The sequence below is a fragment of the Xiphophorus hellerii genome, chromosome 2 (assembly GCF_003331165.1).
Source record: "Xiphophorus hellerii strain 12219 chromosome 2, Xiphophorus_hellerii-4.1, whole genome shotgun sequence".
Lineage (NCBI taxonomy): Eukaryota > Metazoa > Chordata > Actinopteri > Cyprinodontiformes > Poeciliidae > Xiphophorus > Xiphophorus hellerii.
This window is the reverse complement of record NC_045673.1, coordinates 489,770-503,973: the sequence shown is the minus strand read 5'-3', so window position 1 is coordinate 503,973 and position 14,204 is coordinate 489,770. Positions and strand designations below refer to the sequence as shown.

Genomic DNA, 14,204 nt, shown 5'->3' with positions numbered 1-14,204 from the left:
AACAGTAAACAACGCTCAACTATGAACGCTGACCAAGGAGCAACAAGGCGACTGACTTGTTGCTCCTCTCTGCTGCATGAAGCCCGGCAGCTCAGAGCTGGAACATCTGGAACATGACAGGAGACCAACACGGTCTCAGGATGACCTTTGGCTTGTATTGAAAATGTTCATCATAAGAACATCTTATAAGTTCAACACCTGATGTTGAGCAGAAGATGTTCTTGTGTTGAAAATCTCATATAATTATGAGATAAGAGCTGATGTTAAATTGTTCACAAAACCAAGCTACATTTGTTTTGTTGTGTTACGAGACGTATTTTTATAATTCACTTCCAAAAAAATATTAAGGAATGAACTGTTGACTGAAAAGTTCCAAATTTTTGACTTTTTGTTCCCTTTCAGTCTAATTAATTCAAAAGCAATAACTTCACATTTACATAATTACAATAATAAACCTTTACTGTGTAAAAGAAAACTGCTGCAACACTTGGCTTGTGGTAAAAAAAAAAAAGTGTGTAATACTGTTGATCGTCTTTTTGTATTGTATAACAAAAATATATGATAAAAAATGAATTAAATTGTGTTGAATTGGCAAATAACAGATTGTTTTTAAAATTGGATTGGATTTAAAATTCAATGAATTTGTTTTATTTTGGGGGTTTTGTTGGGGCGGGTCATGTTTGAGCCGTTGGACGAAGGGAGTAAACAGAATGTTAGGATGCACAAGGGTTAACTAAAAATTAAGAAAAAAATGAATTTATATTTTAAAAATCATGAATTTTAACCACAATCTGAGTGATCACATGTTAGAGTTCATTAACATCTTCTACCCCTGATTTATCCACTGTATTTATTTTACATGTTGCTTTAATATTTCTATTAATGATTCTGTCATTTTTCTATTTATTAAAATCATAATTAGCTGACAGTAAAACAAAAGGGGGAAAAAAAGTCATTTCTGTCTTAATATTTCTCAGATAATGTGAAAGTTATTTATCAAATAAATTGTTAGACAAGTAATACATCTAACCATTTATCACAGGAAAACAAAGCTTTATGTAAGTTAAAGTATTTATTGTTTTGTTTTCTGCTGGATCATATTTCACTCATATTTGTCAGTTTTTCAGTGATATTCTGAGTTTTTAAGGTTATTGATCTGCTGCTCAGTAAGGAGTAAAACAAAGCAAAACTAAAGAGCAAAATACAAAAACATTAAATCATTGCATCATATTAGAAATATTTAAATTTGAAGGGAAAAACCTTTTTTCATATATAAAAATAAAATCTTCCATTTGCTGTTTGGGCAGTTTGACTCGATCAGAATACATTTTTTACCCCAAACAAGAAATTATTTCTGGTTTGTAGATCTATCAATAAATGATGCTGAAGCACCTTATTAGAAACAATTAGGGGAAAATGTTTAATATCTAGATGGAAATATTATTATGATCTCTTTAAAGCTGTGTCCGCAGCAGGTCAGAGGTCATTGAGTCTTCTCACCAAACTGAATCCACCGTAAAATCACCTTTTTATCTTCTACTGTCAGATATTTGATGTTTTGTAAGCCGGTGACGTTTCCATAATTGTGAAATAATTTTATTTTGAATCTTTCTTTGCCTCTTAAGATAACTGAAATATTTCCAAACCCAATGAAGGAGGAATTTATTTCCTCTGATTTCACCTTCAGCTCTTTCCCATGTTTACACTCTTTGTTCAGATGTTCATACCTTCAGCAGTTAAACTGTTAGATAAGCAGCAGTTGGCCTCCTTCCTGCCCCCCCCCCCCCCCCTCCTCTTGCCCCTGTGCCCCTCCCTCCCTCTTGCCCCCCCCTGTAATGTCTCAGCTGTTCCTGCTCTCTGTGCTTCTCTGTTTTGGTTCATCGGCTGGAATGCAGCAGGAATCTTTGGATCAAGGTGATTTCACACTGTTCAAGTTTTTCCCAGGCTGTTAAGCTTCACTTTACCTTTGTGCCAGTCAGGGAGTGAGATAGGGAGCGACACACACACACACACACACACACACACTGGCTCAGCAACTGGGCCTATGAAGCTAAAGCATCATAATCCCAACAAAATCAGGCTAGTGTTCAAATGTATCAGATTATTGATTGAGCAGATTATTGATTGACCAGGTGTGTTGCTGTAATGAAGAAGCTCTGACAGATTCCTGCAGATTAATATTTCATGCTCTCTATTAGCTGCAGCTTCATCTACATGCGTCGCTGAGGGCAGCAGGAGGGAAATGCTCTGAAGATGCAGCATTGTTCGCATCGTTAGCACCTGCTAGCGCCCGTTAGCACCTGTTTGGCTGCGTTCACACTACAGGCTGAAGTGACCCAGTTCCGATTTTTTTAACGTAATGCGACCAGTACCTGATCTTGTCATGACAGTCTCAACAGCACAGCTGGGATTCTTTTCGATGCGACCCATATCCCATACGCATCCGATTCAAATGAGACCTAGCGTCCGGGTCGCATTCATCCGAAATGAATGTCACTGATACTCAACAAATCTCACTGTTCTGTATCCTGATACGCAAGCAGGAAGCAAAACAACAACCATGATGGACTGTCCCGGCCCCGTCCCAGCGCCGTCCCAGTCCCAGCCCCAGTCCTAGTCCCAGCCCCAGTCCTAGTCCCAGGCCCAGCCCCAGCCCCCAGTCCCGGCCCCAGTTCTCTGCGCCGCTGCGTTGAGGAGTTGTCCCAGCGCCCTGCAGTGGTTCTTGGCGGCCCGTTCTGCTGATAAGCGGCGGATCTCTCTGACCTCAGGCTCGGCGTGTTTTGGTCTGAACTGGTTGTGATCCCAGGTGGAAGTCCTCAGGATGTTGATCCTCCCGACGCACCAACAGACACAATTCTGGGGAGTTTTTTTCCTGTGCTGAGTCCTTGCATTCTGAGCGTTTCAAGGTCTGAGGGATTAACAAGGCCTTTGTTCTGAGGGAGCCGGCGGCTGCAACACTGATGCAGCTGCTGGATGACTGACATGGGAAAATCCTGCAGAGGCTTCGCTGTGGAGCAGGAGGCAGATTCACATTAACACTCGGATCCGCCTCCACCGGACTCTGATGTGATCCACAGATTAACGGACCTGCGGTCTGAACGTCGGTGAGTGAAAGATGAAGTCCAGTTAAAGGTTTATGGAACCATCTTCAGATACAACAATCTGAATCTCTTTCTGCAGAAAGTTTAAAATCACAGCTGTGAAGCGATTTGTCTTTGAATAAGCCGATGTTTGAAATATAACTTCTTTTCATTCATGATTTCATGAACTATTCACATTTATTATTGAGTGAAATAAAGAATAAAATGGAGGTAAAGGTAAAGGAGAGGTGTTAGAGCGGTGTGATGCTGTGGGCCAGGAGGAGCTCCAGTAGCAGTCAGTCTTACAACCAATCAGAATATGCCTCTGACTGAAGACTTGCTGTAGGACAGTCTCATGCTAACACGCTAACAGCTCAGCATCCAGGCAGCAGAGATACGATGACATCATCAGCTGTTAGCAGCTCTGCTAATCCGCCTCCTTTGCTTTTGCTGCTGGAGCCTCAGATCTGATCCCAATCATTTCAGACGATTCGCTAAATCCTTCTGAACGCAGGAAATCTGACGTTTTTTGCTTCGATTGATTGACACCATCAGGTTACAGAAAAAACAATCATTTATTACAAACATATTTCATGTATTTTGCATAAACAGATTTCTGGATATTCTGACTCTGGAGCAGATTGGAGATTATTTCCTCCATAAATGCAGATTAGATGATTCAGGAGATCCGTCTGAAGCTTCGGATGAAAATCATCCAGGAGGAGCGACCTTCCTCCGGCCGCTGATGTGACGGCAGCAGGAATTTGGGAGGACGATGTCTGCCTGGAGATCCTGGACGTGTTGCCATGGAAACCAAAGCCGCAGCGCTCTGCAGGGAGGAATGCACGAGGCGACAGGAAGAGGAAAAGCAGAGGAGGGTTATCAGCACTTTGAGATTTCCCGTCGTTTCCGTTTGATTCAAAGAGAAATTGGTCTCTTCTTCCTCCAGGCCGGTTTCTGTTTTTCACCGAGTCGCAGAACGAAGCTCAACACTTTGCATCAAGTCTGGTGTTTTCTCAGCATGGATGATTAGCCGCAGTGTTTTGCTATTGTTTGACACACACACACACACACACACACACACACACACATCTGCAACTATTCAACCAGAGAGAAAAACAGCAAATTGGAGGAAATATGGCAGCTTAAGCAAATGTTAACGTCGTTTTTGTGGGGAAAAACATTTTTTCAGTTTTATTAGAATTTTCTGAGGTTTTTTCTTTAATCTGCTGTAATCCATCGTTCTGCTGCAGCAGAGATTATCTCAGATGAATTATTCAGATTAAAATGTTTTTCTTTTTATGTCATTTTATTGTTTTAATGCTTTAAAAATGTTTCTAATAATAAAAGGCACAAATATCAGGTTTAATCTATAAAATTGTTCTTTTCAATCTGCTGCTTTTTGAAATTAATTTTGCATCTACCTGGATGCAAATGGCATTTTGATGAGATTTTAAAGAAATAATTTTAGAAATAAGATCTTTCATTTTTTTGAATGTAAAAATGTTTTTTGATCAATTATTTATCAAAAACAATAAAAAAAAATTATTTGGTAAAAATCTTCAAAGTTCAGATGTGAAATAAATATTTAAATCAGATAATTTGATAAGTACACCAAATTAATTTATACATTTTATTATTTTAATAATAAAATGCACCAGATTCCTGTTATCATCTGATTGTTTTTTTATTACGATAAAGAAACAAATAATATCAGGGAATGAATTTGTTGCTTTCAGACTTTCTCCAGTCTGAAATCTGCTGAAACAAATTCATCCACATTTCAGTTTCTTCAAGAACAGAATTTAATTTATAGTTTATTCTTGTAAAATAAAAAGCAGTTTCTCCTCTTCCAGCCAAATTCACACATTTACATGAATTCATTCTAATATTTTTGATTTACTATAAATTCATGATTCATTTCCGCATTTGTTTATTAAACTGCAGATATTTAAACTGTTTTTAAAAATCAAGATTTTAGAAATTAATTTTTTCAGGGACTTTTATACTTTTACTAATAAATTATTTATTAAAACAAAATGTTTCCTTCATATCAGCTGCTTTCATCTCTGCAACAAACTCCCCTCCGGCCGCTGATGATGATGATGATGATGATGATGATGATGATGATGATGATGATGATGATGATGGTGATGATGATGGTGATGATGATGATGATGATGATGATGATGGTGATGATGATGGTGATGATGATGGTGATGATGATGATGATGATGATGATGATGATGATGGTGTTGCTGTATTTGGACCTGCAGCGGATTTTCCTGCTTTTCATTTAATTATTTGATTTTGGGAAAATTCTGAAACGTGTCGGGATAAATATTAAATTATTGAGGTTCCGGATGTTAATATTGGCCCATAAACTGGGACTTTTTGATGATTCCGACTGAGATGTTAAACTTCGGGTTTCTGCTGATCGGTCCCGGTCCCGGTTCCGGTCCCGGTCCGCGGCTCGTTCTGGTTCCGCAGAGGCAGGATGTGTTCCGACTTTTATTCGGATGTGATTCTTGAAGACTTCCGGGGAGCAGAGCGCTGCTGACAGAAACTGTCGGAACCGGGCCGGAAGGAGAAGAACCGAACCTCGGGTCCAACTCAAGGAGAAACGGTTTCCTGTGGATCATGTGAGCGAGCAGCAAGGAGGGAATTTGATTTGTCCATAAATTAGTATTTTTATGGGTTTTAAGGTAAAATCATCTTTCACATTTATTTAGCGGTTTTATTTGTTTCTTTATTGGTAAAAAATGAAGGGAACCGGAACCGACCTCCTTCCGAACCGGGACAGTTTTCCGGAGTCCCGTCTGCTTCTAAACTAAAACTTTTTATTTCTATTTTTTCTGTTAAAGTCTTTGAAGGTTTTTGTCTGTCAGAATTTTTTAACATTTTAAAAATAAATTTTCTGATCGTTTATTTTGTAAAGATGGAAATCAAACAGGTCAGTTCAGGAGAGCTTCATGTTTGCTTTATTTTTAGGATGAAAGGTTCGGTTCTGGCTCGGTTTAACGAGACCCTCATTAAGCCAATCAGTGGTGGAGAGAGAGAGAGAGAGGGAGAGAGAGAGAAGGAGGTAAAGAGAGAGAAGGAGGTAAAGAGAGAGAAGGAGGTAAAGAGAGAGAGGGAGGTAAAGAGAGAGAGAAGGAGGTAAAGAGAGAGAGGGAGGTAAAGAGAGAGAGGGAGGTAAAGAGAGAGAGGGAGGTAAAGAGAGAGAGAAGGAGGTAAAGAGAGAGAAGGAGGTAAAGAGAGAGAGAAGGAGGTAAAGAGAGAGAGAAGGAGGTAAAGAGAGAGAGGGAGGTAAAGAGAGAGAGGGAGGTAAAGAGAGAGAGGGAGGTAAAGAGAGAGAGAAGGAGGTAAAGAGAGAGAAGGAGGTAAAGAGAAAGAAGGAGGTAAAGAGAGAGAGGGAGGTAAAGATGAAGTCTGCCCAGTAACAATCGCAGCGCGTCGGCGCAGAGCCGCAGAGCTATTGGCTAAGCTAACAGCTTCACTGGGAGGAGAAGCAGAAAACTTGACTCGGCTTCGAAGACAAAGTTTAAAGAGACATTTCCTCTGGTTGCTCCCGCGTCCCGCAGCCTGGATGGATGGAGCTGAGCGGTTCTGATCCGTTCCTCTCGCCGCGGTGGGTCAGAACGGATCAGCATCTGAAAGCAGAGCCGCTCAGTCATTCTGACATTTATTGGGTTTAATCATCAGCTTCCACCTGCTCGTCTCTCAACGTGACAGAGTCAGAAATAATAGTTTGGTTTGGAGCAGGAACCGGTTCAGTGAGCCTCAGAAGGAACAGAACCGAACCTTTCTGTGTTATCTGTCTGCAGGAGGAGATAATGCAGCAAAAAGAATGAAAAAAAATTTCTGCTGCTTAAATTTCCTAGAAAGTTATCAGATAAACCACAAGTTGTTGGTGGCTTCTATAAAAAAGCAGCACGTAAGACCATGTGTCCGCGCGCGCGCGCGTGTGTGTGTGTGTATGTGCCTGTGTGTGGTTGTGTGTGTGGGGGTGTGTGTGTGTGTGTGTGTGTCCTCTCATCGCGCTCTTTCATGCCTCTCAGTTTAACACGCATGAAGCAGAAAGTTCTGCTGAGGAACAAAAACCTTCCAGCCTGATTCGGTTCTCATGAAGCAAAGTTCGGTTCTGTTGTCACAACAAACTATCTGGTTAAATTCAAGCATTTAAGAATTAAAATCTGACTTTCGAAATGAATCTTTATGTTGTATTAACTTTTCTAAATGATCATTCTGGCTTTGGCAGATAGACGTTCAGGTTGTTTATTTGCGCAGCGTTTGCGGTTTTGCGCAGCAGGACGGGCAGAAAGAGGGACAACAGGACGTTGTTGCATCTGCTTCACGCAGGCAGGCGGAATCATTGCGTCAGTGGCGCACGCAGGGCAGGCTTGTGCGCTCGGCGGATGAGGCGCAGAGGAGAGAGAGGAAAAAGTTTGTGCGGATCGGAGCGGAGCGGCGGGACGACGCGCATTCTACACTTTATTTGAAGAAGTTCGGCTGGAAGATTCCCCCACCCTCCTTCCGCCCCAACACCATGGAGCTGCTCTGCCTCGAAATGGACACCAGCATACGAGCCCGTCCGGACCCGAACCTCCTGCGCGATGACAGAGTTCTGCAGAGACTGCTGACCATCGAGGAGAGATTCCTGCCGCAGTATTCTTATTTCAAAGGCGTCCAGAAAGACATTCAGCCCTTCATGAGGAGGATGGTCGCTACTTGGATGTTGGAGGTACCGACCCAGTTCTGGCTCGGTTCGGTTCGGCTCTTATTTCCGTGCTCTTCTCAAAAGCTTCTGCTCGCTGTCGCCACGAACCTTCTGGGCCGTGTTGAGGTTTCTAAAGCTGCTCGTTGTTCCGACACTCGTTTCCTCTTGTTGGCCCAACATGTCGGTCCATTTTCCAGTCCGACCATCCGGACCGCCGCCTGCCGAACCGGGCCCTGGTCCGGAGAGCCCGGATCGCCCGGCCGCTGTTTTCCCGGGACCCCGGAGGTTCCTGAGATGTTGCTTTTATTTCAGATGACATGAATGTTTCCATGCACACGTAGCACTGCTGCTGCTCCCTTCGCCATGTTGCTTTTCAGGGGAGCGCCTGCTGCTTTTAAAGCTCGCGTCCAGAACCACGGCGGGATAACAGCGGCCGGCTCGGTTCGGTTCGGGCAGCGGAGACGCTGAGGTGTCCGCCGGGTCCAGTCTGGAGCCCGGAAAGCGGCGCAGACTTTCGGGTTTTCTGTTTAAAATGTCGGAAGGGGCGAGGGCCCTGGCGGCTCTGCGGCGCTTTGTCAGGAAACAAGTTGGATTCGTGGAAAATGTTTCCATATTTCTGACCAACATCTGCGTGGAAACCAAGCCGAGCCGTGGAGCTTTATTTTCATGTGAATATTGTCACGATGCGACCTGCTGGAGATTTTTAATTAATTTTTGAAATAATGAAATCGGCTCCGGGGCGGCGCACTTCGGAGCTGCCAGTCGCGACTCGCTTCTGATTTTGACGTTTTAATCACATTTATCGGAACCGGATCCGGATCGGAATGGTCGGCTCTGGCGTGGAAGAACCCCCAGAAGATTATCGCGTGAAAAAACGGAGTCCGGATAATTTATTTGTATTTTTAAATATTTTATGAAAATATGACGACTGAGGAAAAAGCCCGTTTCCGTGTGCTGCGCCGTCGGGGAGTTTTTTTGGCTCGGCTCTTTGCGACTTGAATTCATTTGTTGCTGAATGAATTGCTGGAATGTGGTTCCGTTGACTGTATGGATCCGACACTTTCTGCTGCTTTGTAAGGAAATTGATTTGGAATTAATGCCTGATGTCGCAACCGGTTTGGGTTGGGCCAGATTCTTGGCCGGGCCCCAGCTGTGTGTGTCACTGAAATTATATTCTGTCTTCATGTGATGAATCTCTGATTTAGTTTTGATATAAAAGTTAAATATTGGTGCGATCTAGAAGCTCATCACCTGCATGCTCTCTTCTTCAGGTCTGCGAGGAGCAGAAGTGCGAGGAAGAAGTTTTTCCTCTGGCCATGAACTACCTGGACAGATTTTTAGCGATGGTGCCGATCAAGAAATGCAACCTGCAGCTGCTGGGCGCAGTCTGCATGTTCCTGGCCTCCAAGCTGAAGGAGACGCGGCCATTAACGGCAGAGAAGCTCTGCATCTACACAGATAACTCCATCAGGCCGCAGGAGCTGCTGGTGAGCTGCAGCTGCTGCACATCACCTCCAATCTTCCTCTGCTTGCGTCATAATCAACTGCATTAAGACGGAAAAGTCTGCACGTTTTTCTGCATAGTCTTATTTTCTTGTTCACTGCATTAATTTAGCTTCTGCAGAGGTTAATACCATTTTAATAATGTGCTAATAATCTGCGCCGTTTCTCCATCTGATGCGCATAAAACGCTGAAGTTCCGCAGTGAATTGTTTCAGCGGCTCAGTTTCTACTGTAGAGCCTCCAGCTGCTACTGTACGGAGCAGGAAGTGACGCGGTCTCTACCGCCACCTGGCGGCAGATATTTGCGCAGATCAACGGGGTCAGCCAAAATGGGACAGAGGGACACACACACACACACACACACACACACACACACAGTTGTAGTCCTCATCAGCTTCTGTTTTCATATTTCTGTCTTTAATGAGTCGTTCATCTGGTGGCTCTGCGGTTGCATCAGGTTCTGGTTCTACCCACTGAGCCCGTCTCCATGGTTCTGATTTTGGTTCTGTCGCTGGTTTGTGTTGAACTGGGCAGAGAAATGCAGAAAGTTTCTGGTTCTCTGGTTTCCAGCAGCAGCAGCTCCGAGTCCTTGAACTGCTTCTGTTTCTGTATAAGGCAGCAGTTTGGCTGCCATGCTCACACAGGAAGCAGAGATCAGCTGCTCAGGCCATGTGATCGCTGCGCCGCCGCCGCCGCCCGTGCGCCGCTTGTCTTTAGTAACTGTTTCTTGTAAAGGAACCAGAATGTTGCACAGAAGGTGTGACCAGAGGAAGGCAGAAGCAGAAGGAAGTGGCTGCCTGCTGGCTGCTGCCACTCTGTCAGCATCCAGTCTGTGTTGCAAGGCTGCTGCAGATGCTGCAGATGCTGCATCTTTCCATCTGACATGCAGAGGAAGGATTTCTGATGCTCAGGTTCTCTGGAGGAATTACTTTGCTGCTTCCCTTCAGGTTTCCTCAGCTGAGGCGTTGCAGGTTGGCTGCAGTCGCATTGAATCGTCGCATGACTCAGTCCATGCGGTTTGAAACCAGCTACAGTCACAAGGCTGCGGCGCTGCAGAGACAAACCAAGATTTAATCCCTCAGATTACTCACCAACTCCTCATGAGTCACCTCTTTCAGGAAGTGAAAGGAACAATGAAAGCAGCTCTCACACACACACACACACACACGCAGGCCCGTCCGGCTCTGGGTTCGGGTCCGCAGCGTTCTGAATGTCGTTCCTCTCTCTGCAGGAATGGGAGCTCGTGGTTTTGGGGAAGTTGAAGTGGAACTTGGCGGCGGTGACGCCGAACGATTTCATCGAGCACATCGTGCGGAGGCTGCCGCTGGCCGACGACAAGCTGGTTCTGATCCGGAAACACGTCCAGACCTTCATCGCCCTCTGCGCCACAGGTAGGAGGAGAACTGAGGATGGTTTGTCTGTGCGCTGCGTCCAATCGGCATGTTAGCGTGCAGCATGCTAATGTGCATCAGAGGTGAGGATGAGGAAGATCTATGATGAATCTGTTGGTACCAGCAGGTTCTGCTACCAGAACCAGGATTTTAACCCACAACCTCTCAGGTTTATAGAGAACGATCTGAAGAAGACAAAAGTCCAGAGAGCTGCGGCTGATTGGAGGAAATGTCCTGAGGTCAGAGGTCACAGGTGAACGGGTCGGCTGGTTCCAGATGATAGAAAGGAACCAGGAGCCCAGAAGGTACTGACCCGGTTCTGCAGGTTTTATCTGATTAATTAATTAATTGTCAGAATTATCCATAAAATAATCTCTATCTGCGTCATAAAATCTCACCAGAATCGGTAGTGGCGGTATCATGCTGTATCATGATACCGATACTGTATCAGCGGTATCATCAGGTCTGGAATCACACTTTGTTTCTTCTGGCTTCAGTTTTAAAGCTTTCCATCATTTCCTTTTTTTTTTTTTCTCCGAAGAGTTTTTGCGGCGCTAGCGGCTCGTATTTTCTGTGACAGTAGGGAGACAGGAAGGAGGGCGAGGAGAGGCGGGGAGACATGCGGCAAAGGTCGCTGGGACCGGGAGTCGAACCCGCGACGTCCGCGTCGAGGACTGAGGCCTCCAAACGTGGGAGGCCTCAGTCTCTAACCCCCTGCACCACCACAGCACGCCCCCATCATTTCCATATTTACCATCGCACTGAGTGGGGCAGGAGCCCAGGGGGAGGGGCAGGAGCCCAGGGGGAAGGGCAGGAGCCCAGGGGGAGGGGCAGGAACCCAGGGGGAGGGGCAGGAGCCCAGGGGGAAGGGCAGGAGCCCAGGGGGAAGGGCAGGAGCCCAGGGGGAGGGGCAGGAACCCAGGGGCAGCGGGGTTAGACTGTACGAGGTTCCTGGGGCAGAAAGATGGGGACCTTGAGCCAAACACAGTTTATGCTCAGCAAGAACATCAGTGGGGGCAAAAAGGTGATAACTGCCCCCTCCCCTCCCCTCCCGGTCTGCTGTGGTGCTCTACAGACCCGGCCTGTCTGGGTGACAAATCAGGCAGCTGCCGGCCGCACAGAGCTGCATCTGTGCTCTGTGTGTTTCTTGACTGCAGCCTTACAGTAAATCCATGCATGGCTTTATGAGCTCCCTCCTCTTGGAGGGGTGATGTAATGCTGGGGGGGGGGGGGGGGGTATAATAAGGTCATTTATTTGTCAACACTGGGCCACCAGATGAGAGAGCGGCTGGTGGATGAGGCGGTCTGCAGCTATCAAAGGGCCGCCGCTCTGCTGAATGTGACCGTATGCTAATGAGGGGCCGCCCCGCTCCCCCATGGCCCCCTACAGCCCAGGAACAGAGAACGGGGCGGGGTCCCTGCAGGGCCACTCTATTCTTCCTGCAGAGCCTCAGAGGTCTGGACGGGGCGTATGGCAGGCCGATTTAACATAGAATCTGCTCCACGACACATTCCACATATCTCCCCTCCCTTTGTCCAGCGTCTCACTGAGTTGTGTCTTTCGGTTCAGAGGACTGGAGGGCCACTGGGTGAGGTCAGGTGAGGTCAGGTGGTGACTCTAGACAATGGAGTCACACTCTGCATTAATATGCTAACAGCCGCTGCCGGCTGCAGCCACAAAGCGCGCAGCTCTCTGCGCCTCCTGCGGCCCTCCGTGCCTCTCCGAGCGGCCATGTGTCCTCCACAGAGGAAGGTAGGAGGGGGAGAGAGGAGAAGTGTCTCTCTGTCTTTCGCGGGCTTCTGGCCGTTCACAAGCTGTCTCATTTGCATCATGAATGACAGAGAGGGGAGCTAACAAGGTTATTGGTCTTTGAGGCGCGCGCCTGTGACCACACGTGGAAAAAGGACCTACAGCAGCGCGCGCTGGCACAGGCACTGAGCCTCTTTATTCCCGCTATTCCAAGCGCTGTGGGGCTTTTTTCAGCGAGCGCACGATTTACTGAGGAGATGGAAGAAAAGGGGCCGGCCGGGTAAAGGGGAGCCGGTGAGGGTGGCTGCTTTTCAGCTCCTTTACAAGCCGACTGAACCTCATTATCCAGACCTGAGGTCGTTATGGAGCTGCGCTGCGAACCGCCACAGCGCAGGCCAGCTTTATGAGCTGACTGCTGACTTTCCAGCTCATGTTGTTTCAGGGTGGCAAGAACTGAAAATAACAGAAATACCAGGTAAACCCTTGTATGTGGGTTAGCAGGTAGCGGCTAACCCAGAGACAATCTGAACCTGGGGTTTTAGATGAGTCACAGGTACAAAACACTGGAATGAAATGGTTTAATGACCTGATTATTTTGTTCAGGTGTTGCAGGACAGCGAACCTCCAGGACTGGAGTTTGACACCTACAGTTTAAACCAACTGAATGAAACTGAAGTTATTTACTGTGGAGATGGAAGCTTTACGTCCAACTGTTTCTGTTGAAACGACACCTGAACTCACAACTTAAAACATTACATTCAGTTCAGTTTAGCTTATTTTAGGGCCAGAATGTTAACATATTTATCTCCATTCACTGAAGACACATTTTAATGTGATGAACCAGTTTTTATATACAAACGTTCTGAGCTGCTAATGTAGCACCCACAGCAACAGCTAATGCTAATGTAGCACCCACAGCTAATGCTAATGTAGCATCCACAGCAATAGGTAACGCTAATGTAGCATCCACAGCAACAGCTAACGCTAATGTAGCATCCACAGCAGCAGCTAGCCCTAATGTACCATCCACAGTAGTAGCTAGCACTAATGTAGCATCCACAGTAGCAGCTAATGGTAATGTAGCACCCACAGCAACAGCTAATGCTAATGTAGCATCCACAGTAGCTTCTAGCCCTAATGTAGCATCCACAGTAGCAGCTAATGCTAATGTAGCATCCACAGCAGCGGTTAATGCTAATGTAGTATCCACAGCAACAGCTAACGCTAATGTAGCATCCACAGCAACAGCTAACGCTAATGTAGCATCCACAGCAGCAGCTAGCCCTAATGTAGCATCCACAGTAGCAGCTAATGGTAATGTAGCACCCACAGCAACAGCTAACGCTAATGTAGCATCCACAGCAACAGCTAACGCTAATGTAGCACCCACAGCAACAGCTAATGCTAATGTAGCATCCACAGCAATAGGTAACGCTAATGTAGCATCCACAGCAACAGCTAACGCTAATGTAGCATCCACAGCAGCAGCTAGCCCTAATGTACCATCCACAGTAGTAGCTAGCACTAATGTAGCATCCACAGTAGCAGCTAATGGTAATGTAGCACCCACAGCAACAGCTAATGCTAATGTAGCATCCACAGTAGCTTCTAGCCCTAATGTAGCATCCACAGTAGCAGCTAATGCTAATGTAGCATCCACAGCAGCGGTTAATGCTAATGTAGTATCCACAGCAACAGCTAGCCCTAATGTAGCATCCACAGTAGCAGCTAATGTATTGTAGCACCCACAGCAACAGCTA

At 45.9% G+C, this 14,204-nt stretch overlaps 1 protein-coding gene across 3 annotated transcripts in view; it reads left to right on the top strand.

Annotated features, from left to right (window-relative positions):
• ccnd2a (cyclin D2, a) overlaps positions 1–14,204 on the top strand; it is a 116,660-nt gene that overhangs the window by 90,569 nt on the left and 11,887 nt on the right. For 2 of the 3 annotated variants that reach the window (XM_032546527.1, XM_032546518.1), the window contains 2 exons: positions 9,072–9,287; positions 10,535–10,694. In XM_032546527.1, coding sequence (XP_032402418.1) covers positions 9,072–9,287; positions 10,535–10,694 — 376 coding nt within the window. Of the gene's footprint in view, positions 1–7,127; positions 7,825–9,071; positions 9,288–10,534; positions 10,695–14,204 lie in introns of those variants that run through there. The other variant, XM_032546509.1, reaches the window with a different exon arrangement.